The sequence below is a fragment of the Manis pentadactyla genome, chromosome 1 (assembly GCF_030020395.1).
Source record: "Manis pentadactyla isolate mManPen7 chromosome 1, mManPen7.hap1, whole genome shotgun sequence".
Lineage (NCBI taxonomy): Eukaryota > Metazoa > Chordata > Mammalia > Pholidota > Manidae > Manis > Manis pentadactyla.
This window is the reverse complement of record NC_080019.1, coordinates 236631597-236658638: the sequence shown is the minus strand read 5'-3', so window position 1 is coordinate 236658638 and position 27042 is coordinate 236631597. Positions and strand designations below refer to the sequence as shown.

At 41.2% G+C, this 27042-nt stretch overlaps 1 protein-coding gene across 15 annotated transcripts in view; it reads right to left on the bottom strand.

Moving 5' to 3' along the window:
- Positions 1 to 27042, bottom strand: part of MAP4 (microtubule associated protein 4) — a 182089-nt gene that overhangs the window by 43435 nt on the left and 111612 nt on the right. For all 15 annotated transcript variants that reach the window (XM_057488124.1, XM_036877690.2, XM_036877685.2 and 12 more), the window contains 5 exons: positions 10201 to 10323; positions 5229 to 5342; positions 2983 to 3108; positions 1352 to 2383; positions 554 to 676 (listed from right to left, as the gene is read on the bottom strand). In XM_057488124.1, coding sequence (XP_057344107.1) covers positions 554 to 676; positions 1352 to 2383; positions 2983 to 3108; positions 5229 to 5342; positions 10201 to 10323 — 1518 coding nt within the window. The remainder of the gene's footprint in view (positions 1 to 553; positions 677 to 1351; positions 2384 to 2982; positions 3109 to 5228; positions 5343 to 10200; positions 10324 to 27042) is intronic.

Here is a 27042-nt window from a genome sequence, read left to right as displayed (position 1 = left end):
CAAACCTTGGTATCTTAAAGTTCACTGACTAATTGAACTTTAATTTGGAAAACAGCTTGAAGCAGTGCCTCTCAAAGCTTAACGTACATGACGATTAACTGAGCCTGTTAAAATGTGTATCATGATTCTGAAGGTTTGAGGTGGAGCCAAGACGATGCATTTCTAACACTCCCAGGAACGCAGGTGCTGCTGGGCCACGGAGCTCCTGTGACCAGCACAGGTGTACAGCACACTTGGCCAATGCATTCCCCTTACAGCTTAGTAGATGGAGGTATAGGAAAGTTAAATAACTGGCCTAAGACCATACGGGACAGAAGAGTGAGCAGCTCAAATGGACTAAAATTTAGGCGTCCTAAGTTGATGCAGTGATAACTTTAAAGGTGACAAAGTAAAACAAATTTACTTTCTGCCTAAACAAGACAAATTCTAAGAAAGAAAACTTACTTCATAAAGAATACTGCTGATTACCACCATGCACCAGGATGGTATCGGCCCGCACCACCCTCCCACACCCCATGAAGTGCTTCAAAGAGCCCACTGTTCTCCTCATTACCTGCAGTCTCAGAAGACAGCTCCCACGGCTGACCACCAGGTGGTTTCTTCTCCACTAACTTCTGTGATGCAGAATCCTCATCTGTTGGCAGGCTGTACTTCTGGCCCGTGGATATGACAGGTTCTAAAGGTAATGGTGAAAACCACACAAGTTTTAGAGAAGCACTATTTCAGCTATTTCTCCACCTTCTGGAATTGGAGACAGGAATAGTTCTGAGGGATGAGAGATGAGGGACGCTGCTATGAGTGCAGCAGAGAATGGAGTGGTGGCTGGAAGGTGGAGTTGAGAGGGTTTCGTTTTATATTTAATAAATGGGAAAAATAACAAATGTTTGTATGTTGGTGGGGATGATCAATGGAAAGGGGGAAAAACTGGTTAGAGTCAAGAAAGAAGAGAACAGCTGGGGTAATATGCGTAAGCAGACAAGAGGAGAAGGGGTCTGGTGCAAAACACAGAGGCGAGCCTTCCAGAAGCTGGGACAGTTTACTTATACTACAAGGAGGGAGGCAGAGTATTGGCGTACAGACACAAGGGGCTGCATAGATCAGGGAGTGCAAGTTTGTGAGTGTTCTCTTTTATTGCTTCAATTATCTACAAAGAAATCGGGAAGATCAGCAGAGAATATGGAAATACAGATGGAAAAGGTGCTGGAGGTAACAGGAGGGCGAAGGTGGCAAAGAGCTGTCCAGGAGAGCAGGCGCGTGTACCGACTGGCAATGTCCAGTGTGACCGTCTGCACTTCACCTGGCATGACATTCATCCCTGACCACACCCTAGTCGACAGGAATAAGCCCATACCTGGTGGGATCATGAATGCAGGTGCCACTGACTGTCCCGCATCCTGGAGAGAGTCTAACTGGGAGTCCTCATGTATTTCTTCCTGCATCTGAGCAATTTCCACATCCTTCACTGGAACTGGTGCCACCTCTGTTTCTGAGGGTGGCACAACTTCCTTAGCTGGAATATCATCACTGCCCAGGGCCACCTCTGTTCCAACAGGCAGAGCCACATCCTTGCCCAGGGCCATCTCTATTTCTGGGGGTGGAGCCATGTCCTTGCCCGGTGTCACTTCTGTCCCAGGGGACGGAGCCATGTCCTTGCCCAGGGCCACTTCTGTCCCAGAGGGCGTAGCCATGTCCTTGCCCAGGGCCACCTCTGTCCCAGGGGACAGAGCCATGTCCTTGCCCAGGGCCACCTCTGTCCCAGAGGGCGGAGCCATGTCCTTGCCCAGGGCCACCTCTGTCCCAGAGGGCGGAGCCATGTCCTTGACTGGTGTCATTTCTGTTCCAGGGGGCGGAGCCACATCCTTGACTGGTGTCACTTCTGTCTCTGGGGGCGGAGCCAAGTCCTTGCCCAGGGCCACCTCTGTCCCAGGGGACGGAGCCATGTCCCTGGTCAGGGCCAGCTCTGTATCTGAGGACAAGGCCACCTCCCTGGCTGACGCTATTTCTGTGGATGACACAACATCCTCAGCCAGGGATTCCTCTGTTTCTGAGCGTGAAACTGTGCCCTCGGCTTGGGCCAGCTCTCTGTCTGTGGGTGGTACCATGCCCTCAGCTGGAGTCCTCCCGGTTTCTGTCAAAAGTATCACATCCTTGGCTGGGGCTCCCTCTGCTTCAGTAGGCAGTAACACGCCCTTGACTAGGGCCGTATCTGATGTGATGGATGATTCCATGTCCTTGGCAAGAGCAACATCTGATTCGGCACATGGTCCCGTGTCTTCAGCTAATGCCGCCTCTGTTTCTGAGGCGGGTGCCACATCCACAGCCTTCAGCCCTACTGCCACGGCCACCGCTTCTGCTGGCGCCGCCTCTACTGCCTTGGCCGGCTCTAAAGGAAGCAAGTAGGAGGGTCAGGACCCATCACTGTCTGCTTCTTGCCCTTTATTCAAACCTTACTTGGTTAGGACACAGGAGTATCTGGCTTTTGCAACCATGACACCCTAAACATCACTAAGAAGCTATCTAGTTAATGTACTGTGCCTACTCACTGACAGTCCCAAAATTCAGAAGAACAGGGAACTAGGACAACAGATAGTGGTGGAGGAAATGCAAACGAGAGGGGAAAAAACACATGTTAAAATAAACAAATAAATAAACACAGGCACAAAATTAGCGTCAGAACAGGACCTGCAGAACATCAAGGAGACCCAGCCCTCTAAACCTGCACGGCGGGGCCCACAGGACATGGGGCAGCCAGCCCTTAATCTGCACCAAGGACAAAGGGGTTTTCTCTGCCCAGTAATTCCACGTGAATTTCCACTACAACATAATTCCTCCAGCTGTCAATCAGTAGTTAAAATTTAAAAACATTCGGGTTAGTCCTAAAATGTTTCCACTGCTGTACCAACACAGCTAGGAAGTCAGCGTGATGATTCATACTGACTACTGGCTGCAAGCACCAGCGGTTAGAAGGGTCTGACACTTTACCTGCTGCGGGCTGCAGGGGCTGTGTAACCTGCCCTGTGCGAACACAGGGTTCCAAGTGGGGGAGGTCCGGGGCCTCCCCAGGCCACCCGGGAGCCACAGGAGCAAGTGCATCACAGGGAAACAGACCTGAATTGAAACATAACAAGACACATTTTCTAAACTCAGTCAACATTGGAAAAAAAGGCATTTGGTATCTAAAATCATTGTTATATATTGCCATAAACACACAGACCTGAGGACCAATGAATAACAAAACAAGGAAGTTTTAAAGTAAAAACTGTTGGCATTCTTCAGATTCTGGTTGGCAGTTAACAGGCTACAGTGCCATTAATCATCCCTGACTGGCACCTCCTGCACCCTAAGAATCAAAAATGCCAACCTGGGCTGCAGCTCCAAATCACAACCGCTATAACGTAACGTCTATCAAGGAATTGTGTGTTTTTGACTTCCTGATCTGTAAGGTGAGATTAACCAAGACTCCCTTTCCAACCCTAGAAGACAACTTTGTGAAAATGCTTTGTAAATTATTAAGAACAAGATAGAAAAGGATCACTCTTACGCTGTTCTCTCCCAGACTTGGAAGGAGATTTAACAGTGCATGCTCCTTGCCACCACGACCATCACAATTTATCTAGAGAGGCAAGCTAGACAGATCAGGCAAGGCAAACTGTACAGCGTGGAGTACATGCTTCAGGAGTCTAAAGCAGCCAGGAAGCCCCCAAGACTTCAGAGGGGGTACACGGGCAGCCAGCAAGGAAAGGGCCATCAATCAAGGACGGAAAGCACTGAGCAAAGGGAAACTTGAAGACGTAACAGGACAAGAATGTTTCTGAGATTCAAAAAGACCTTGAATACCAGGGAAATTAACCCTTGACAAGAAAGAAGAAAAAGTGTCCAAAGGTTTTAATCATGAAACTGAGATGATGAACACAGGCCAGGGACTCAGGTGGCCACACAGCAGGGACACTGGAGATGGAGTCACAAAGGGGGCCGGGGGCCGTGAGAGTACCAAGGCAGCCCAGGCGTGAGGGACAGGGGCCTACCCTGGCAGAGCAGGGGAGGAAGGAAGAGAAGAAGGATGTGTGAAGAAAGAGGGGCAGCTAAGTGACTCCTCAGCTAGAAAGCTGGAAGACAGGGGTCAGAGTCAAAGCCAAAGGCGCAGGAGACCAGGAGGGCACATCCAAGCCGACTCATGTAACCCCAGGAGACCTTCAGTTCAGAGAAAAGTATAAAAGAAATGCATCATGAACCAGGACCTTTCCAAATACAAAATGATATGCACTGTTTCAAGTGGGACTTACGGATGATGGGCATGAAAGGAAACCAGAATTTGTCACTCCAACATATGCTTCCTTGGTATAAAAAGTGTTTTGAGCTAAAGGCAATTAAGACACAGCAAACCTAGAAAAAGCTCCCCATTTCTGCCTAAGGGCAGGATATTAATTCTCCTTTTACTGGAGACAGTCTCTTATTAACCCAGAGACAGCACCAGAGGAACCTCACTCCATTAGTTCCCTCCCACCCGATCTCCCCACAGCATGCCACTCTAAGAAGCCTGACACTGATTTCCTTTGGCCTGTCACTTCCCTACAAACACACTGTTGTTCGCTGAAGATGCTATGCAAACCAAAGTTCTAAGTTACCACTCTGTGTTACTTTCACCCCATGTGATGTATGCTGCATGCATTGATGAACTTGGTTTGTTTTGTCTCCTCTTGTTAATCTGTCTGTTCTGTTGGAGTCTCAGCTGAAAACCTAAAATGGGTGGAGGTAGAATCTTGTCTGCCCTACAGTGCCCTGGCCACATTCGTGTTAAATTATACAAAACCAGGAATGAGGATACGACTAATTGATAGCCAATATCCGTTTAATGTTTATATGTACCTCACACTATGCAAAGTGCTTTCACATAATTTTATTTAATCATCACCACACCTTTAAGGTAGAAACTAGTGTTGGCCCCATTTTATAGATGAAGAAACCTACGTTCAGGAGGACATGACTTGCCCAAGGCCAGGAGCTAGCAAAATGCGGAGATCAAATCTGCCACTAGGATATAGGGTTCAAGATCCCAGGAGAGGAGGTGAACACACCGACTGAATTCTCTCCTGGACTATAAAAAGAGCTTCATCACAGCCAGAGCCCCTAAACATGACATTCCCCAGAGGATAATGGCAAAGGTGGTTCAGGAAGGGCTACACTACTTGTCTGGAGCTAAGAGGGAAATGCAGTTGGAAAAGCCATACCAATGCTGTCTTTCAGGGCATCATTCTGCTCTGCAAATGCTGCAGCAGTGGCTGCCCCACTGGGGAGGGAGAGCAAATCTTCCAGGCCCACATCACGGTGCTTCGTAAAGGAATCTGGAATGAAGAAAGGCATTCAAAGCTCATTCTCAGTGGATACAACTGTAAAGGTTGGCATTTCTCATCAGCCTATGCTGAGTACTGGTTAGCTACCCATGTGTCGTCAACAGCATGGTAAAGAAGCTGAGATCATATGTGACTGAACACGGTAAGGATCAATAAATGTTCACTAATTCACTTGTGATGTGCTACATCACCTCACAGTCTCCAAGATTTAATTATGTAAATCACGCAGCCGGGAAATACTACAGAACTAAAAGCACAAGTAATGTTCACCTCTGTAATATAGGAAGAGGTGAAAGCACAGATAAAATTAAGTTTTCAAAAGATACTTACATTGTAGACATTCATTTTAAATTATTTTTTAAAATATTTTTTTTCACTTCATGTGGACATCATGAAGAAAACTGCATTCGAAAGCCGTCTGAAGGAGGCTAGGTACACAGCTCGTAGACAGACCCTGAGAGGAGGAATAGCTCCAGACTGAGAAGCTGGCATGAATGAAGACGCTCAAAACATCAGGTAGACCCTTACCTTCTTCCATGAAAGAGGAGCAAAGCTATCGTGCCAAGCACGAATTCTGCTCTCAAAGAAGAAGGCCACCTCAAAATTTAGCACACAGCTGCATTACCAGAAGGCTTGTGAAACAGACTGCTGGGCCCTAAGAACCTGCATTTCTGACCAGCTCCTCAGTGAAGGCTCAGAACTCAGTTCCCTGTGGCACTCTGTGGCCAGACGCAGCTGCATAAAGCCCAGACCCAGAGTGAACGCTCACTCTTGGGGCTCTGGGGCAGTGGCACTCCTGTCCCCATAAGGGACCTCAGGCCTGGAAAGAGCATGGCACTGGGGAGCGTGGGCAGGCAGAGGGCAAACGGCGGAGCTGCGGGAGGTGGAGGGGCCCCACACTGCTGCCTCAGACCAGCAGATGCTGCACACGAGAGCTCATCACATCACTCTCCCCAGTCCTGCTCGGTGTAGGGCTGCTGCTTCTCTGCCTCCCAGTTTCACCAAAGAACAGCAGGGTGCCTAAACCACCAATGAGAATACCTATGGCATGGTTGGCACATTAGGATGGGGGACTGCTAAAGCCCCTGTGAAAATGGATGATTTCTACAAAGTTCTATCATTTATGCATTACTTTCTCACTAGCTGAATGCAGTATGGCAGACCCTGTGTGTTCTCAAAACCCAGAGACATGTACAGTTAGGGCAGGGAACACTCAACACAGGGTTATATTTTAGTTCGTGCCAAGAAACATCTTAATATTTAAGCTAAGAACAGAAGAGCTGAGCAGACTGGTGGTAGGGAGACCTTTTCTCTACTGACACCCGCCCCCCCAGTGATCTCATCTGGTCTTTTACTTTAAATTCTCTCTGTAAATTAATGACACTCAAATTTTTATCTCCAGCCATCTAGACCCCTCTCCTTACTTCCTACCTTTTAAATCAAATCGCCAACTCTCAATGTATGAAATAAAGAAAAATATGTTTCCCAGATGGCTTCTCCTATAGTCTCCCTTCTCCAAAGGCATCCTATCTTTCTGGCAAAACCCTGGAATCATCCTGACTTCTCTCCTTCAGACACCACATCCAACTCATTAGAAAATCCAGCTAGCTTGGCCTGCGAAACATCCCCAAAGATCTGTACACCCCCCCAACCACTGCCACAGGTTAGGGCACCTCACAAAGTTGCTGTCATGGCACCAGCCAGGCTACACCCTCAGGAGACAGCTGGGGCGAGCAGACCATCTGCACAGGCCGCCACCAGGAGAGGGAGGGACTGCACGGGGGTGACACCGGGAGGTGGTGTCACTGGAGCCGTCTGAGAGTCTGACGACCACCCTTGACTTCCTGAAAGTCATTATACTCTTCAGGGTTTTCTCCAACCTCAAAACCAGCCATTCCTTTAAAGTGGCCCTTGCTGGCTCCTGTTCCTCCTGACTTGAATTAGTAATTAAAACTGCTCACAGGGCAAAGTCCTACCCAAATGACTTCACTGATGAATTCTACTCAACATTTAAGGAAGAATTAACACCAATTCATCATAAATTCTTCCGAAAAGATTGAAGAGGGGAGAACACTTCCCAACTTAGTCTATGAGACCAATATTACCCTGATGTCAAAACTAGACAAAGACACCACAAAAGAAAATTGCAGACCAATACCTCTTCTGAATATGGATCCTCAACAAATATGTTTATATATGTACTAGCATACAAAATTAATTAAACACCATGACCAAATGGGATGTATTCCAGGAATGCAAGGTTGGTTAACATCCAACAATCAATTAATATAATATATACACATATCAACAGAACAAAAAGTAAGACAGCACAATCATCTCAGTAGATGCAGAAAAACCACTTGACAAACTCCAACACCCTTTCATGGTAAATCAAACACTCAATTAATTAGGAATAGAAGGATTGTCCTTAATCTGATAATGGTAAAAGACTGAATGCTTTCCCCCTAAGATAGGAACAAAACAGTGATGTCTGCTCTCACCGCTTCTACTTAACAGTGCTGAAGGTTCTAGCCAGGACAACTAGGCAAGAAAAAGAAATAAAAGGCATCTGAATAGGAAAGGAAGAAATAAAACTATTTATAAATGACATGATCTTAAGTATAGAAAATCCTAAGGAATGTACTAAAAAACTACTCGAACTAATGAGTTCAGCAAGGTTAGAAAATACAAGATCAATATACAAAACTCAATTATGTATCTATATCCCTGCAATGAACAATCTGAAAATGAAATTAAGGAAACAATTTCATTCATAGCATCAAAAAGAAGTAAAATATTAGGAATAAATTTTACAAAAGGAAGTATAAAATTTATACTCTGGAAATTATAAACTGCTGAAAGAAATAAGACGTAAATAAATGGAAAAAACATTCCATGTTTATGGATGAAAGACTTAATATTGTTAAAATGGCAAAACTCCATTAATCGATCTAGATTCAACATAATTCCTATCAGAAACCCAGCTGAAAGCGGATTCTAGAATTCATATGGAATTGCAAAGGACCTACAACAGACATAACAATCATGAACAAGAGCAAAGTAGGAAAACTCGCACTTCCCGACTGCAAAACTCACCACAACACAAGTGTAACCACGACAGAGTCATCCTGGCATAAGGACAGAGAAATAGATCAATGCGAGAGAGCTAAGAGTTGAGAAGCAAAGCCACATGTCTGTGGTCAACAACTTTTCAACAAGACCATTCAATGTGGAAAGAACAGTCTTTTCAAAAAATGGATCTGGGACAACAGATATCCACATACAAAAGGATGAATTTGGACCCCTACCTCTCACCATACACAAAAATCAACTCACAGTGGCTCAAAGACCTCAATACAAGGGCTAAAATTATTTTAAAAATTTTTAGAAGAAACCATAAAGATAAATCTTCATGACTTCGGATTTGGCAATGAATTCTCAGATAGGACACCAAAGCAGGAGCAACAAAAGATAAACTAGATAAACTAGACTTGATAAAAATTAAAACCTTTTATGCATCAAAAGACATGATCAAGAAAATTAGAAGACAACCCACAAAAATGAGAGAAAATATTTGTAAGTCATAAATCTGATGAGGGACTAGTATGATCAACAATTCCAATCTAGGTATATACCCAAGAGAAACGAGAATCTATGTCCACACAAACACTTGTACATGAATGTTTAAAACAGCATTATTCATGACAGCGTAAAAAAAAAAAATGCAAACAACCCAAATGTCCATCAACTGATAAGTACACTGTGTGTCCACACAATGGAAATTATGTGTCCACATAAAAGAATGAGTCCTAATCCATGACACAAAATGCATGAACTTGAAAACACCATGCTAAGCCAAAAAATAAAAAGCCAGTCACAAAGACCTCTATGACTCCATGTATATGAAATATCCAGAATATGTACATTTATAAAGACAGAGAAGAGATTAGTGTTGTCAGGGGTGGGGTGGATACAGGAATAGGGAGTGATATCTAAAGAGTGCAGGGTCTTTCTGAAAGGTGATGAAATGTTCTAAAACTGACTGTACATGTATGTGAATATACTGAAATGTACACTCTAAATGGGTGAATTTATGGTATGTGAATTACATCTCAATAAAGCTGTTTTCAAAAATTACCAAGTATCTAGGATAACAAGTAACTGGTACAGAATATTAAGTTTGTGTGGAACCAGCAGGGAGCTCCCTACAAGTTAGACGACAAATCAGAAGCCTAAACGGAACAAACAAACGGAGCCCTCTGCCTGGCTCACACCGACAGCGCGCACAGCACCACTTCCCCGCGGCCCTCCTGCGATCCATCCTCCCACCAGCTCCACTCTAGGCCTGCAGATACACTTTCTGTTTCCATGAATCAGTTTGGATTTTATAGAAATCAGGTCTGAGTCTTAAGTTTTCTCTCCTGTCAAATGAGGATGACACATACTTGGCAGAGCCAGGTAGGAAACAGGTAATAGTGTGTGAAGCCCAAGCCCTGGGCCTGGCCCACAGCAGGAACCTAACAAACGGTGCTCTTGCTACTGTGGCAGTTTCTTTCGTTAGAATTGAGGTTCTAAGATACTACTGATCATTTAACCTTCAATGAATATCAATTTCAGCTAATTTTCTCAAAACAGGCTTTGAAGGGGAGAGAACTGTAAGGGCGTGTACCTCAGCAGAAGGGACAGAGAGGAGAAAGGGTCAGCTAAGCGTTCAGGGAAAATACTTACACCTTGGTTGTGCTTCACGAGCTTCACTTGGGCTAACATGTTTCGCCTGCGTGTGGCAGTGGATTTCTTGTGTTTATGTCACAGCCCACATTCAGCAGCCAGGAGGCAAGCCTGCACTTACCAGTCTGCACAGGATTCACTACTTGCTCAGGTTCGAAGCAATAATTTGTATTTTCTGCCCAGTTCTGGCTGTTCTGATGTCCCTGATAGGCCATTTTCTCCTCAAGGAATCCAGTCAGAGACCCTTCAAATAGAAACATAAAACAAAAGTCACAGGATACCACAGTTTTCTCCTCCACTAAAGTTGAGTTTCTACAAGAATTACAGCGAGGGCAATATAACACAATCATACCTACTAGCTAGTACCTTTGAAGAAACATTTTCTTTTTAATTTTGAGATAGAAGGAAATAAGCATAAGGTTGTTGTAAGGTTAAAAATACTGCAGAAGGATTTCTGGTTATAAACACATTAAAAGGTTAGCAATTTTTATCCACAAAAGAACACGTACAAAGTGGGACAAATTTGTGAAAACCAATCATTGAGTCATTAGAAGTCAAAAAAAAGCTACACCTAAATAAATGGAGAGATATACCATGTTCATGAATGGAAAACTCAATATTGTTAAGATAGGCAGGTCTCAAAATGACCAATAGATTCAAGGTATTACAATAAAAAATCCCAGCACATGACTGCAATGGAGTATGTGGGGGAGACTTGGTGATGGAGGGAGTCTAGTAAACATAATGTTCCTCATGTAATTATAGATTAATGGTACCAAAATAATAAATAAATAAATAAATAAGTAAAATAAAATAAAAATCCCAACACAATGTTTTCAACATATCAACAACCTCACTCCATAATTTATATGTAAATGCAAAGACCAGAATAGGCAAAACAATTCTCAAGAAAAGCAACTTGGAGGGCCTACATTACCTGATTTCAAAAGTTACTATAAATGTACAATAACCAAGTAAGTCAGTGTGGTAGAAACCACACATTAGATAAATGGAACAAAATAGAGTTCAGAAACAAACTGACACACAGTTGTGGTTAACTGGATTTTAGTGAAGATACTATCATAATTCAACAGGGAAAGCGGTGCTTTTTTCAACAAATGATAGAGAAGCAACTGGACACTTACACCATATGCGAAAACTAACTTCAACTATATTAAAGACCTAAATGCAAAGAGCTAAAACTTAAAAAAAAAATAAAAACCTATAGGAGAAAACATGGGAGAAAAATCTCTGTGACCTTGGTTAGGCAAAGATTTCTGAAGCATGTAACCAAAAGTGTAAGAACACAAAAGAAAAAACGATAAATTCAACATCATCAAAATTTTAAATTTCTGCTTTTCAAAGATACCATTGTTAAATGTCACAGACTAGAAGAAAATATTTGCTAATCATAAATCCAACAGAAGATCTATATGCAGAAGAGATTAAAATCTCTTACAACACAATTATAATTACCATCTACATTAAACAAATTTTAACGAGAAACAAGTTCACTTATCACATTAAAAACATTTAACATTAATTTTTTTATGATTATTCATTTGATTTTTATACTTGGTTTATATGTGAATCCCACATTTCTCCTCTGTTTTTTTTTTTTTAAGTAAAATGCTGAGGTGGTAGGTAGATGCAAGTTAAAGTTAGAAAACATAATTTAGTGCTGTAAGAGAGGGCAAGTGTAGATCATCAGGTCTGTGCCTATAGACTAAGTATTAATCCAAGCTAGACAAGGGCAACAAAACATCCACGGATGCAGAAGATTTCTCTCAAAACGGGTGGGGGGGGGGGTGAGGTTCTAAGCCTCACCTCCGTTGATCCCCAATTTCTCATCTGATGGTCCCCCTGCAACTGTGCCTGTCTTAGGTTGTTCCTCCCTTGAGGAATCTTACCCATCTATGGCTAACCAGCTGTCTTCCGGGGCCATACAGGGAAATGTAAAGTTGGTGAGAGAGAAGCAATATTCTTTGAAAAGGTTAGCTTTTTACTTCTTTGCAGATTTATGCCTTGTGGCTTGTATGCCCAGCATGTGTTTTGAGGTATCTTTACCACCTGGAAGAATTATGAGACTCAGTAATTTTCTATATGAGGCACGAATTCTACTAAAGAGCTGTAATTAGGAAGGAAGAAGAAAAGCTATACAAGTAGCATGGGAAGATTGATTATTTCTTTGACATAACTTCTTGTAGAGTAACATAAGCATGTACAGGTTTTAACTATTAATTAAATTGCGTACACACATTAACAGAATAGGAATACAGATACATAACAAAAGCAGACCTACAATTACCGGCCATCTCCAGTGAAACCAAGAAAACCAGTTAGGCACCCTAGGCATTTGTGAAAACTTATCAATGATATGATGGATATTGTCTAACTGAATTTGAATAGTTTGAGAAAAATCAGACAAATTAAAACAATACATTCCTGGGAACTGTTCACCCATATGTTCTTTTAACAGTAGATAGTCTGTAGTCGCAAGATTTTTGGAGCACTGCAACTTGCACTTCTCCTAATTCTTGGTTGAGTTCCGACAGTATAGATCCAGTCAAATTTGTTATTTTACTGTATGCACAGGCCAGCTTGGATATTTCCTTCTTCATTCCAACGGCAAGTCCAGGAACCGACCGAATGAATGCAGCTACAACTGCATCAGCGCCAGGATCGTTGTTGAAGTTTTTTGATGATCATCTTCTGGAATGACTCTTCCAGAGGATGTTGATGTTGGAAGTTCTTCTTCATATCATATCTTAATTCGTTTTCTGGGTAGCCAAATTAGGCTTTGATCCTCTGTATAAACACAAACAAACACTTTGCCCACACTTTGATATGACCTTTATACCATTGTGAAGAACCTATTGGAGACCACCACACAGGAACTGCTTTTATTTTAAGAGAAAGAAATATTATCAGAAAAATGTACTTCCATAGCTGATCATCCAACACCCTTTAAAAGATCACAATTAAGGATATGTAAAGCATGCATTAATTGTTGATTTGCAGTTAATTTTATCCTATCAGGGAGTAATCCCCTCCTTTTTTTTTGTTATCATTAATCTACAATTACAATACCCATGTTTACTAGGCTCTCCCCTACACCAAGTCCCCCCCCACAAACCCCATTACAGATACTGTCCATCAGCATAGCAAAATGTTGTAGAATCACTACTTGTCTTCTCTGTGTTGCAAAGCCCTCCTCTTTCCCCCACCTCCCACATTATACATGCTAATCATAATACCCCCCTTCTTCTTCCCTGCCCTTATCCCTCCCTGCCCTCCCATTCTCCCCAGTCTCTTTCTGTTTGGTAACTATTAGTCCATTCTTGGGTTCTGTGATTCTGCTGATGTTTTGTTCCTTCAGTTTTCCTTTTGTTCTTATACTCCACAGATGAATGAAATCATTTGGTATTTGTCTTTCTCCGCTTGGCTTATTTCACTGAGCATAATACCCTCTAGCTCCATCCACGTTGTTGCTATTTGTAGGATTTGTTTTCTTCTTATGGCTGTATAATATTCCATTGTGTATATGTACCACTTCTTCTTTATCCACTCATCTACTGATGGACACTTAGGTTGCTTCCATTTCTTGGCTATTGTAAATAGTGCAGTGATAAACATAGGGGTGCATCTGTCTTTTTCAAACTGGAGTGCTGCATTCTTAGGGTAAATTCCTAGAAGTGGAATTCCTGGGTCAAATGGTAAGTCTATTTTGAACATTTTGAGGAACCTCCATACTGCTTTCCACAATGGTTGAACTAATTTACATTCCCACCAGCAGTGTAGGAGGGTTCCCCTTTCTCCAAAACCTTGCCAACATTTGTTGTTGTTTGTCTTTTGGATGGTAGCCATCCTTACTGCTGTGAGGTGATATCTCACTGTGGTTTTAATTTGCATTTCTCTGATGACAAGCGATGTGGAGCATCTTTTCATGTGTCTGTTGGCCATCTGAATTTCTTCTTTGGAAAACTGTTCAGTTCCTCTGCCCATTTTTAGTTGGATTATTTGCTTTTTGTTTGTTGAGGTGCATGAGCTCTTTATACATTTTGGATGTCAAGCCTTTATTGGATCTGTCATTTACAAATATATTCACCCATACTGTAGGGTACCTTTTTGTTTTATTGATGGTGTCCTTTGCTGTACAGAAGCTTTTCAGCTTGATATAGTTCCACTTGTTCATTTTTGCTTTTGTTTTCCTTGCCCGGGGAGATATGTTCATGAAGAAGTCACTCATGTTTATGTCCAAGAGATTTTTGCCTATGTTTTTTTCTAAGAGTTTTATAGTTTCATGACTTACATTCAGGTCTTTGATCCATTTTGAGTTTACTTTTGTGTATAGGGTTAGACCGTGATCCAGTTTCATTATTGTACATGTAGCTGTCCAGTTTTGCCAGCACCATCTGTTGAAGAGACTGTCATTTCCCCATTGTATGTCCATGGCTCCTTTATCGAATATTAGTTGACCATATATGTTTGGGTTAATGTCTGGAGTCTCTAGTCTGTTCCACTGGTCTGTGGCTCTGTTCTTGTGCCAGTACCAAATTGTCTTGATTACTGTGGCTTTGTAGGAGAGCTGAAGTTGGGGAGTGAGATCCCACCCCCCCACTTTATTCTTCTTTCTCAGGATTGGTTTGGCTATTCGGGGTCTTTGGTGTTTACATATGAATTTTTTAACTATTTCTTCCAGTTCCTTGAAGAATGTTGTTCGTATTTTGATAGGGATTGCATCAAATCTGTATATTGCTTTGGGTAGGATGGCCATTTTGACGGTATTAATTCTCCCTAGTCAAGAGCATGGGATGAGTTTCCATTTGTTAGTGCCGCTTTAATTTCTCTTAAGAGTGTCTTGTAGTTTTCAGGGTATAGGTCTTTCACTTCTTTGGTTAGGTTTATTCCCAGGTATTTTATTCTTTGCGATGCAATTGTGAATGGAATTGTTTTCCTGATTTCTCTTTCTATTGGTTCATTGTTAGTGTAAAAGCCACAGACTTCTGTGTGCTAATTTTGTATCCTGCAACTTTGCTGTATTCAGATATAAGTTCTAGTAGTTTTGGAGTGGAGTCTTTATGGTTTTTTATGTACAATATCATGTCATCTGCAAATAGTGACAGTTTAACTTCTTCTTTACTGATCTGGATTCCTTGAATTTCTTTGTTTTGTCTAATTGCCATAACTAGGACCTCCAGTACTATGTTGAATAACAGTGGGGAGAGTGGGCATCCCTGTCTTGTTCCTGATCTCAGAGGAAGAGCTTTCAGCTTCTTGCTGTTCAGTATGATGTTGGCTGTGGGTTTATCATATATGGCCTTTATTATGTTGAGGTACTTGCCCTCTATACCCATTTTGCTGAGAGTTTTTATCATGAACAAATGTTGAATTTTGTCGAATGCTTTTTCAGCATCCATGGAGAGGATCATATGGTTTTTGTCCTTCTTTTTGTTTATGTGGTGGATGATGTTGATGGATTTTCGAATGTTGTACCATCCTTGCATCCCTGGGATGAATCCCACTTGGTTGCGGTGTGTGATCCTTTTGAAATATTTTTGAATTTGGTTTGCTAATATTTTACTGAGTATTTTTGCATCTACATTCATCAGGGATATTGGTCAGTAATTTTCTTTTTTGGTGGGCTCTTTGCCTGGTTTTGGTATTAGGGTGATGTTGGCTTCATAGAATGTGTTTGGGAGTATTCCCTCCTCTTCTATTTTTTGGAAAACTTTAAGGAGAATGGGTATTATGTCTTCTCTGTATGTCTGATAAAATTCCGAGGTAAATCCATCCGGCCCGGAGGTTTTGTTCTTGGGTAGTTTTTTGATTACCGTTTCAATTTCTTTGCTCGAAATTGGTTTAACTTTTGTGTTTCTTCCTTGGTCAGTCTTGGAAGGTTGTATTTTTCTAGGAAGTTGTCCATTTCTTCTAGGTTTTCCAGCTTGTTAGCATACAGGTTTTCATAGTAGTCTTTAATAATTCTTTGTATTTCTGTGGCGTCTGTCGTAATTTTTCCATTCTCGTTTCTGATTCTGTTGATGTGTGTTGATTCTCTTTTTCTCTTAATAAGTTTAGCTAGAGGCTTATCTATTTTGTTTATTTTCTCAAAGAATCAGCTCTTGGTTTCATTGACTTTTTTCTATTGTTTTATTCTTCTCAATTTTGTTTATTTCTTCTCTTTATTATGTCCCTCCTTCTGCTGACTTTAGGCCTCATTTGTTCTTCTTTTTCCAGTTTCAATAATTGTGATGTTAGACTATTCATTTGTTATTGTTCTTCCTTCTTTAAATATGCCTGGATTGCTATATACTTTCCTCTTAAGACTGCTTTCACTGCGTCCCACAGAAGTTGGGGCTTTGTGTTGTTGTTGTCATTTGTTTCCATATTTTCCTTGATCTCTATTTTAGTTTGTTCGTTGATCCATTGATTATTTAGGAGCATGTTGTTAAGCCTCCATGTGTTTGTGAGCCTTTTTGTTTTCTTTGTACAATTTATTTCTAGTTTTAGACCTTTGTGGTCTGAAAAGTTGGTTGGTAGAATTTCAATCTTTTTGAATTTACTGAGGCTATTTTTGTGGCCTAGTATGTGGTCTATTCTGGAGAATGTTCCATGTGCACTTGAGAAGAATGTGTATTCTGTTGCTTTTGGATGTAGAGTTCTATAGATGTCTGTTAGGTCCATCTGTTCTAGTGTGTTGTTCAGTGCCTCTGTGTCCTTACTTATTTTCTGTCTGGTGGATCTGTCCTTTGGAGTGAGTGGTGTGTTGAAGTCTCCTAAAATGAATGCATTGCATTCTACTTCCTCCTTTAATTCTGTTAGTATTTGTTTCAGATATGTTGGTGCCCCTGTGTTGGGTGCATATATATTTATAATGGTTATATCCTCTTGTTGGACTTACCCCTTTATCATTATGTAATGTCCTTCTTTCTCTCGTTTCTTTGTTTTGAAGTCTATTTTGTCTGATACTAGTACTGCAACACCTGCTTTCTTCCCCCTGTTGTTTGCATGAAATATCTTTTTCCATCCCTTGACTTTTAGTCTGTGCATGTCTTTGGGTTTGAGGTGAGTTTCTTGTAAGCAGCATATAGATGGGTCTTGCTTTTTTATCCATTCTGTTACTCTGTGTCTTTTGATTGGTGCATTTAGTCCATTTACATTTAGGGTGACTACTGAAAGATATGTACTTATTGCCATTGTAGGCTTTAGATTCGTGGTTACCAAAGGTTCAAGGTTAGCTTCTTTAGTATCTTACTGCCTAACTTAGCTCACTTATTGAGCTGTTATATACACTGTCTGGAGATTCTTTTCTTCTCTCCCTTCTTAGTCCTCCTTCTCCATTCTTTATATGTTGGTTATTTTATTCTGTGCTCTTTCGTGTTTCCTTTAACTGCTTTTTGTGGGTAGTTGATTTTATTTTTTGCCTTTAGTTAGTATTTGGTTGGTCTGCTTTCTTTGCTGTGATTTTATTTTCTCTGGTGACATCTGTTTAGTCTTAGGAGTGCTCCCATCTAGAACAGTCCCTCTAAAATACCCTGTAGAGGTGGTTTGTGGGAGGCAAATTCCCTCAACTTTTGCTTGTCTGGGAATTGTTCAATCCCTCCTTCATATTTAAATGATAATCATGCTGGATACAATATTCTTGGTTCAAGGCCCTTCTGTTTCATTGCATTAAATCTATCATGCCATTCTCTTCTGGCTACGTGTCCTGGGACTCTTCTGCCCAGCTGTGGGGTCCCTGTCCCTTTAAGACTTTCAAAAAGCGCTCGCTTTTCTTTGTCCCCGGGGCGCCGCCTGCGGGGACCTGCTCACAGGTCTTACTATCCTGTTTCCCTAGTATCCAGCACCCCACGCACGCGCTGTGTGTCTGCACTCTGGCCCGGATGGCGGGGGCTGGGTGTTCGGCAGTCCTGGGCTCCGTCTCCCTCCCTGCTCCGACTCCTCTCCTCCCACTTGGAGCTGGGGGGAGGGGCGCTCGGCTCCCGCGGGGCCGGGGCTTGTATCTCACCCCCTTCGCGAGGCGCTGGGTTCTCTCAGGTGCGGATATGGTCTGGCTGTTGTCCTGTGTCTTCTGGTCTCTCTTTTAGTAAGAGTTGTCTTTGTTGTATTTTCCAAAATATATGTGGTTTTGGGAGGAGATTTCCGCTGCTCTACTACTCACGTCGCCATCTTGGCTCTGCCCATTTAATATTAATTTTAATATTATTATAAATATACTATCTATATATAACTTAAATATTGGTATATATAGTATTTGTTAAAAACTGTGTTTAGCCATTTAATATGGGGAAAAGAGCTATTTCACTCTTGTTTATACTTGCAATTAACAATATATATAGTTTTTTTCTCATTTCCTTGTATTTTGTTTGTTCTGACTATGTTAAGATGTTATTCCCCTTGTATTTTGTTTGTTCTGACTATGTTAAGATGTTATTCCTTGTTAATCTAATAATTAAAAATTGAAACTTGGAAAAATAAATCTTTTAACACAATTTTAAGACAACTCAATTTTAAAATGGACAAAAGATTTCAAGAGACATTTTCACCAAAGAAAATATGCAAATGAATAATATATAATATGCGATCATCTTTAGTCATTAGGGAAATGCAAACTAAAGTCACTATGAGATGTCACTACATAACTACTAAAATGGCTATGATCAAAAAGACTAACAATACCAGGAGCATGTGATGGCGTGCAGAAACTAGAAGCATCTTTCATTCCTAGAGGGACTATAAAATGGTATGGCTATTTTGGAAAAGTTTGATGGTTTCCTTTCCTTTTTTTAATAACAGCTTAAGTGAGATACAAATTCACCCTTTTAAAGCACAGACTCCATGGGTTTTTGTATACTCACAGAATTATACAACCATCCCCACTATCTAACTTTAGAACATTTTCATTCCTGAAAAAAGAAACCACCCACCCAATCTTCTTTCCCTCTCCCCGGCCTACCAATCATTAACCTACTTTCTGTCTCTATGGGTTATGCCTACTCTAGGCAATCCACATAAACGGAATCATACAACATGTGGCCTTTTGTGACTGTCTTCTTTCACTTTGTACAATGTTTCCAAGGTTCACCCATGTTGCAGTGTGTCGGAACTTCATTTTCTTTTCTTCCCTTTTTTTTTATTGAGCTATTATTGATATACTCTTATGAAGGTTTCACAAGAAAAACAATGTGGTTATTACATTCACCCTTATAATCAAGTCCCCCCCATACCCCATTGCAGTCACTGTCAATCAGTGTAGTAAGATGTCACGGAGTCCCTATTTGTCTTCTCTGAACTACACTGTCTTCCCCATGACCCCACAAACATCATGTGCACAAACCATCATACCCCACAATCTCCTTCTCCCCCCCCTCCCCACTCGCCCTCCCACAACCCTCCCCTCTGGTAACCACTAGTCCCTTCTTGGAGTCTGTGAGTCTGCTGCTATATTCTCCCTTCATGTTTTGCTTTGTTGTTATACTCCACAAATGAGGGAAATCATTTGGTATTTGTCTTTCTCCACCAGGCTTATTTCACTGAGCATAATATCCTCTAGCTCCATCCATGTTGTTGCAAATGGTAAGATTTGTTTCTTTCCTATGGCTGAATAGTATTCCATTGTGTATATGTACCACCTCTTCTTTATCCATTCATCAATTGATGGACACTTCAGTTGCTTCGGTATCTTGGCTATTGTAAATAGTGCTGCAATAAACATAGGGGTGCATATGTCTTTTTGAATCTGAGAATTTGTTTTCTTTGGGTAAATCCTAGGAGTGCAATTCTGGGATCAAATTGTATTTCTATTTCTAGCTTTTTGAGGAACCTCCATATTGCTTTCCACAATGACTGACCTAGTTTACATTCCCACCAGCAGTGTAGGAGGGTTCCCCTTTCTCCGCATCCTTGCCAGCATTTGTTGTTCGTAGTCTTTTCTTTGTTGGCCATCCTAACTGGTGTGAGGTGATATCTCATTGTGGTTTTTATTTGCATTTCCCTGATAATTAGCGATGTGGAGCATCTTTTCATGTGCCTGTTGGCCATCTGAATTTCTTCTTTGGAGAAGCGTCAGTTCATATTCTTTGCCCATTTTTTTTACTTGGGTTATTTGCTCTTTCGGTGTTGAGGCATGTGAGTTCTTTATATATTTTGGATGTTAAGCCCTTGTCGGACATGTCATTTACAAATATATTCTCCCATACTGTAGGATGCCTTTCTGTTCTGCTGATGGTGTCCTTTCCTGTACAGAAGCTTTTTTGCATGATATAGTCCCATTTGTTCATTTTTTATTATATTTCCCTTGCCTGAGGAGATGCGTTCAGTAAAAAGTTGCTCATATTTATATTCAAGAGATTCTTGCCTACGTTTTCTTCTAGGAGTTTTATGGTTTCATGACTTACATTCAGGTCTTTGATCCATTTTGAGTTTACTTTTGAGTATGGGGTTAGACAATGATCCAGTTTCATTCTCTTGCATTGAGTTGTCCAGTTTTGCCAACAGCAGTTATTGAAGAGCCTGTCACTTCTCCATTGTATATCCATGGCTCCTTTATTGTATATTAATTGACCACATATGCTTGGGTTTATATCTGGGCTCTCTAGTCTGTTCCATTGTTCTATGAGTCTGTTCTTGTGCCTGTACCAAATTGTCTTGATTACTGTGGCTTTGTAGTAGAGCTTGGTCAGGGAGTGTAATCCCCCCCAGCTTTATTCTTCCTTCTCAGGATTGCTATGGCTATTTGGGGTCTTTTGTGGTTCCATATGAATTTTATAATTATTTTCTCTAGTTTGTTGAAGAATGCTCTTGGTATTTTGATAGGGATTGCATTGAATCTGTAGACTGCTTTAGGCAGGATGGCCATTTTGACAATATTAATTCTTCCTGTCCATGAGCACAGGATGTGTTTCCATTTATTGGTATCTTCTTTAATTTTTCTCATGAGTTTCTTGTAGTTTTCAGGCTATAGGTCTTTCACTTCCTTCACTAGGTTTATTCCTAGGTATTTTATTATTTTTGATGCAATTGTGAATGGAATTGTTTTTCTGATTTCTCTTTCTGCTAGTACATCGTTAGTGTATAGTAATGCAACAGATTTCTGTGTATTAATTTTGTATCCTGCAACTTTGATGAATTTAGATATTAGATCTACTAGTTTCAGAGTGGATTCTTTAGGATTTTTATGTACAATATCATGTCATCTGCAAACAGGAACAGTTTAACTTCTTCCTTGCCAATCCGGATGCCTTTTATTTCTTTGTGTTGTCTGATTGCCGTGGCTAGGACCTACAGAACTATGTTGACTAAAAGTGGGGAGAGTGGGCATCCCTGTCTTGTTCCTGATCTTAAAGGAAAAGCTTTCAGCTTCTCGCTGTTGGGTATAATCTTGGCTGTGGGTTTGTCATATATGGCCTTTATTATGTTGAGGTACTTGCCCTCTATACCCATTTTGTTGAGAGTTTTTATCATGAATGGATGTTGAATTTTTTTGAATTCTTTTTCAGTATCTATGGAGATGATCGTGTGGTTTTTGTCCTTTTTGTTGATGTGATAGATGATGTTGATGGATTTTCAAATGCTGTACCATCCTTGCATCCCTGGAATAAGTCCTACTTGATCATGATGGATGATCTTTTTGATGTATTTTCAAATTCAGTTGAGCATCTGTGTTCACATCAGGGATATTGGTCTCTAATTTCCTTTTTTTTGTGGTATCTTTGCCTGGTTTTGATTATCAGAGTGATGCTGGCATCATAGAATGAGTTTGGGAGTATTCCCTCCTCTTCTACTTTTTGGAAAACTTTAAGGAGGATGCGTAGTAGGTCTTCACTAAATGTCTAATAAAATTCAGCAGTGAAACCATCTGGCCCAGGTGCTTTGTTAGGTCGTTTTTTTTTTACCAATTCAATTTCCTTACTGGTAATTGGTCTATTCAGATTTTCTGTTTCTTCCTGGGTCAGCCTTGGAAGGTTGTACTTTTCTAGAAAGTTGTCCATTTCTTTTAGGTCATCTCGTTTGTTAGCATGTAATTTTTCATAGTATTCTCTCATAATTCTTTGTATTTCTGTGGTGTCTGTAGTGATTTTTCCTTTCCCATTTCTGATTCTGTTTATGTGTACAGATTCTCTTTTTTTCTTGATAAGTCTGGCTAGGGGATTATGCATTTTGTTTATTTTCTCAAAGAACCAGTTTTTGCTTTCATTGATTCTTTCTATTGTTTTTTTTTCAGAACTTCATTCCTTTTTATATTGATGAATAATATTCCACTGCATGGCTGTATCATAGTTAGTTTATCCACTTCTCCAGCTGACATTTGGTTGTTTCTGTTTTTGGTTATTGTAAATAATGCTGCCATGAACATTCAGGTTCGCTTTTGCATAGACATATGTTTTCAGTTCTGTGGTGTTTATGTGTAGCAGAACTGTTGGGTCATAGAGCAGCAACTCTGAAGTTTAACATTTTGAGGAATTGCCAAACTGTTTTCCCAAGTAGCTGCACCATTTTACAGTCCCACCAGCAATGTTGAGGGCTTCAGTCTCTCTATACCTTCAGAAACACCTGTTTATCTTTTTTATTTTAGCCATTCTAGATGTAGTGGTATCTGGCTGTGATTTTGATTTCCATTTCCCTAATGACTACAGATGTTATGCATATTTTCTCTGCTTATCAATCACTTGCATGGTTTTGTTTTGTTTTAAAGAAATGTCTATTCAAATTATTTATCCATTTTAAAATTGAGCTATCTGTTTTTTTATCAGTGAGATGCAAGATTCACATCCTTGACGACATACTTGGAGTACCTCATCGTTAATTCTGATGAATTCGAATTCATCCACTTTTGCCACTGTGCTTTTGGTGTCATCTCCGAGAAATGATTGACTAACACAAGGCCACAGAGCTTTAAGCCTATATTTTCTTCTAAGAGTTTTATAGTTTTACCTCTTACATTTAGGCCTATGGTCCATTTTTAGTTAAATTTTTATATGGTGTTAGGTAGGGATCCCACTTTCATTCCTCTGCATATAGAAATCCAGTTTCCCCAGCACTATTTGTTGAAAGACCAGAGCAATCCCCCCATCCATGTTGCATGACACCCAGTGGATGCCAAAAACTGTGGAAAACTAGTACCTAACCCTGTATATACTATGTTTTTTCCTCTACATATGTACCTATGATAAAGTTTAATTTATAAATTAGGCACAGTAAGAGATTAACAAAAACTAATAAAAAGACAGAACAATATACTGTAATAAAATCATGTGATGTGGTCTCTCTCTCAAACATCTAACTGTGCTGCCCTCACGCTTCTCCTTATGATGATGTGAGGGTAAAATGCCTGCACGAAGAGATAAAGCGGGGTGGGTGATGCAGGCCTGGGATGCAGGGTGAAGCTGTTAGTGACCTTCTGCTGGTGCATCAGGTCATATGATGATATTTCAGATCGACACTGAAACCACAGAGAGCAAGCCCACAAATAGAGGGGGCTACTGTATTCCTCCCTCCTTGATGTATCTCGGCACCCTTGTTGAAAAATGTAAGAGTTCATATATAGACAATGATAACTTCTTAAAATGTTAAACACAGACTTTCCACATGACCTAGGAATTTAACTCCTAGGCATCTGCCCGTGAAAAAACGACAACACGCATCTATACAAAGACTGACATGTGAATATTCACAGCCACATTATTCATAATAGCTAAAAACCTGCAATAGCCCAATGTCCATCAACTGGTGAATGGATCAACAAAATATGGTACATGCATATTAGTGAGATATTATTCACCTTTAATTGGGAATGAACTACTGGAGAGAGAGGAGCAGAGGAAGAGAGAATGAAAGGGGAGAAGAGACAACGACAAAAAGACTTAAGAGCCAAGTATGATTCTCAAAGCTTTATGTGCTTTCAAAAATAAGTAGCTGTAGGCAGCCAACAAATAAATAAAGGTGCAGTGCCTTGTTCTTATAATGGTGGAAAAACTGAGGAAATGTCTACGAGCTAAGAAATATACATTTTGCCTAGAGCTGTCTAAAGGTTTCTTCACAAAACAGGAAAGAAATCTAAGAAAATATGATATTAAAGAAAAAAAAGCGAAGCTACAGACTGGGAGATCTGTTTTAACCCTGGCTCTGCCACTTAGCTTCGGGTGTGCCTTTGACATTCACCTACTCAACTAGAGTGAACGAGTAATAATAATAGGTGGTGCTACATAAGTTTTTAAATGCATTTTAATTTTAATATTAAATTTTGTGACCTTTCACTTATGCATTCATCTTGTATCTCTCAAAAACTCTCAAAAGATTTATACCATAAAACAGAACTTACATGTAATTACTCAGCAGTTATTGGATAAATGGAATTACTTGGTCCTTTGTTAAGCCAACAAACCACAGTGTCCTTGAGAAGGTTCACAAGTGGTATATGGCAGAGGGGAGAAGAAAAGGGGGTAAAAGCTTGGTAAACACATCTCAAAATTAATAAAAATATAAGCAATTATGTTTTTATGGATCTACCTCACTTTTTAAATCACAAAAACACAAATGTAACAGTATACCCCCATTTTGGTTCATTAAATCAAAATTAACCAGAAAAAGATAGGTAAAATTTAGAAAAAGATTTTTTTGATGCTCTGAGGTTGAAGCTAAGAATCCACAGTCGTTGGCTGGTCTCTGGCTACCTTGAAGTGTAATATCCCCCACCCCTGTATTTATTATTAAACATTCTAATAAATCTATAGCAGAGTTTAAACAACAGGAGGCAGGGGAAGAGGAGGAAGATAGAGCGAATCAGCAGGCAGGCAGAGGGCGGGCGCCCCGGAGAGGTCTGGGTTCCCGGCCCTGCTCTGCCCCAGTCCGAGCACGCGGACCGTGGACGGCCTTTTGGCCTCTCCTGCCCCCGGTGATCGCCAAGGACGCTCGCTCACTTCCAGAATTACAGTAATAAAGGGACGCAGGAAGGCACCGGGACTTCAATATGCAGATCACTTCCTGTCTGGAGAAGGCAAACCTCTTACCCGGACACTGATGAAGCCCATCCGCCCGCGGCTTGAGCACGACAAACGACACAGAAGGCGGCAAACGCCGGGCGCCGACCCAGGGCCTCCCCGCGCACGGATGGGAACCCAAGCCAGGCTCCTCTCCTGCCGCCCCACAGGAACGTCGCCCTCTGGGCAGGCGCAGGAAGAAGCCTTTGCCCGCGCCCGACTTCTGGCCTCCCTGCCCGGTCCTCCCTCTTGGCTCTTCCAACAGCCTTTGTTCCTAGGACACAATTCAGTCCTCAAGCACGTAATTTTCTTACTAGTCTTCAAAATTTTTTTGAACCTTCAGGTACTCTACGTTCAACATTAAAAATTTTATTATTTAACATGTATTGATCCTGCGTCTCCAATTCAATTCATTTATGTGTTTCTTTCAAAAGTAAAGATGGTGCTTTTACCACTTTGCTTCTTCATAATGTGTAGCCCATTGCAAGGCACAAAACGGCATTAAGTGAATAGCTGCCATCAAAAGCATCACAGGGTCATTCATTACTCCAGACTGGATGAAGTTAATAGATTCTTACTATACAATAAACTTCTTGGAGAGTGATTTACATTTAGTATGAGAAGTATAAGGACCTAGAAAAGTTTATTTAAACATTAGCCTGTCATTTTTAAAATAGACTTTAAAAGGCTAATGATTCTGCTTGTATTTCTTACCCTTTGGTTAAAAAAACACAGTTATTAATCAAAGAGGCGGATGCATGTCCCTCCCACATTCTGGAGTGGTACCCGCATCTCAGGCACCCATCCCTGCAGAGAGGTACTCCAGGCAGCTGGGCAGCCCCTTCACAAGCAGCTGGAGTCACTCCTGAGCTTATCTGAGGCAGGCTCACTCTCCCGCCCACACTTACAGCCTGCATTTCCTTCTTACATCTCCAAAGCAGAAGCAGGCAAACTCCCTTGCAAGAACAACAGCCTGAAGAATAAATGGCCCTGTCTGGTGCGGGCTCTGCTCTGCCACCCAGAGCCCTTCCCAGGCCCCCACTGCCCAACCCCAGACCGCTCGACTTCTCGGGGCCAGCCCCCCGGGAAACACGCGCAGGGGGCCATCCAACAGTGCCCGGTGGCTGGCCCGGGAGCAGGACTGCGGCGTCCCCTTCTGTGACCCACACCACACACTGTGCCAACACCGAAATGACACCCAATGGATGACTGGTGAATGAACAAATGCCTGTAATTTCAAGGGAAAAACATTCATCTGGAGATAAAAACTGTGGTACTCCAGTAAATCTTTCTTAAAGACACAATCTACAAATTAAGATTCTACTTTTTTGCAACACCTTTGTTCCATTAAATTTTATTCACATTATGTTCTTGTTTAATATTAAAATATTATAATCAGTGTACAGTTTTTTTCAAAGACTATATCTGGTCAGAGCCGACTAAGACTCTTGAGTGCAAGAGGAGTGACTTGTCCACAGAAGACATGCTCAGCACGACCATCACACCCCTAGCCATGACCTATTAAAGCTACCCTAATCAGTGGGCTGTAAAAACTAGGCTCTTTCGACTGGGGGGAATGGGAGGGTAGGGAGGGATAAGGGTGTGGAGGAAGAAAGGGGGTATTATGATTAGCATGTATAATGTGGGGGGTGGGGGAAAGGGGAGGGCTGTGCAACACAGAGAAGACAAGTAGTGATTCTACAACATCTTACTATGCTGATGGACAGTGACTGTAATGGGGTTTGTGGGGGGGGCTTGGGGTAGGGGAGAGCCTAGTAAACATAATGTTCTTCAAAAAAATAAAAATAATTAAAAAAAAAAAAACTAGGCTCTTTCTTCAGACTAAATAGGACTTAAAATACTCCCTGAAAGCCACAGGAAAGAAACAAATCCTACCATTTGCAACAACATGGATGGAGCTAGAGGGTATTATGGTCAGTGAAATAAGCCAGGCGGAGAAAGACAAGTACCAAATGATTTCACTC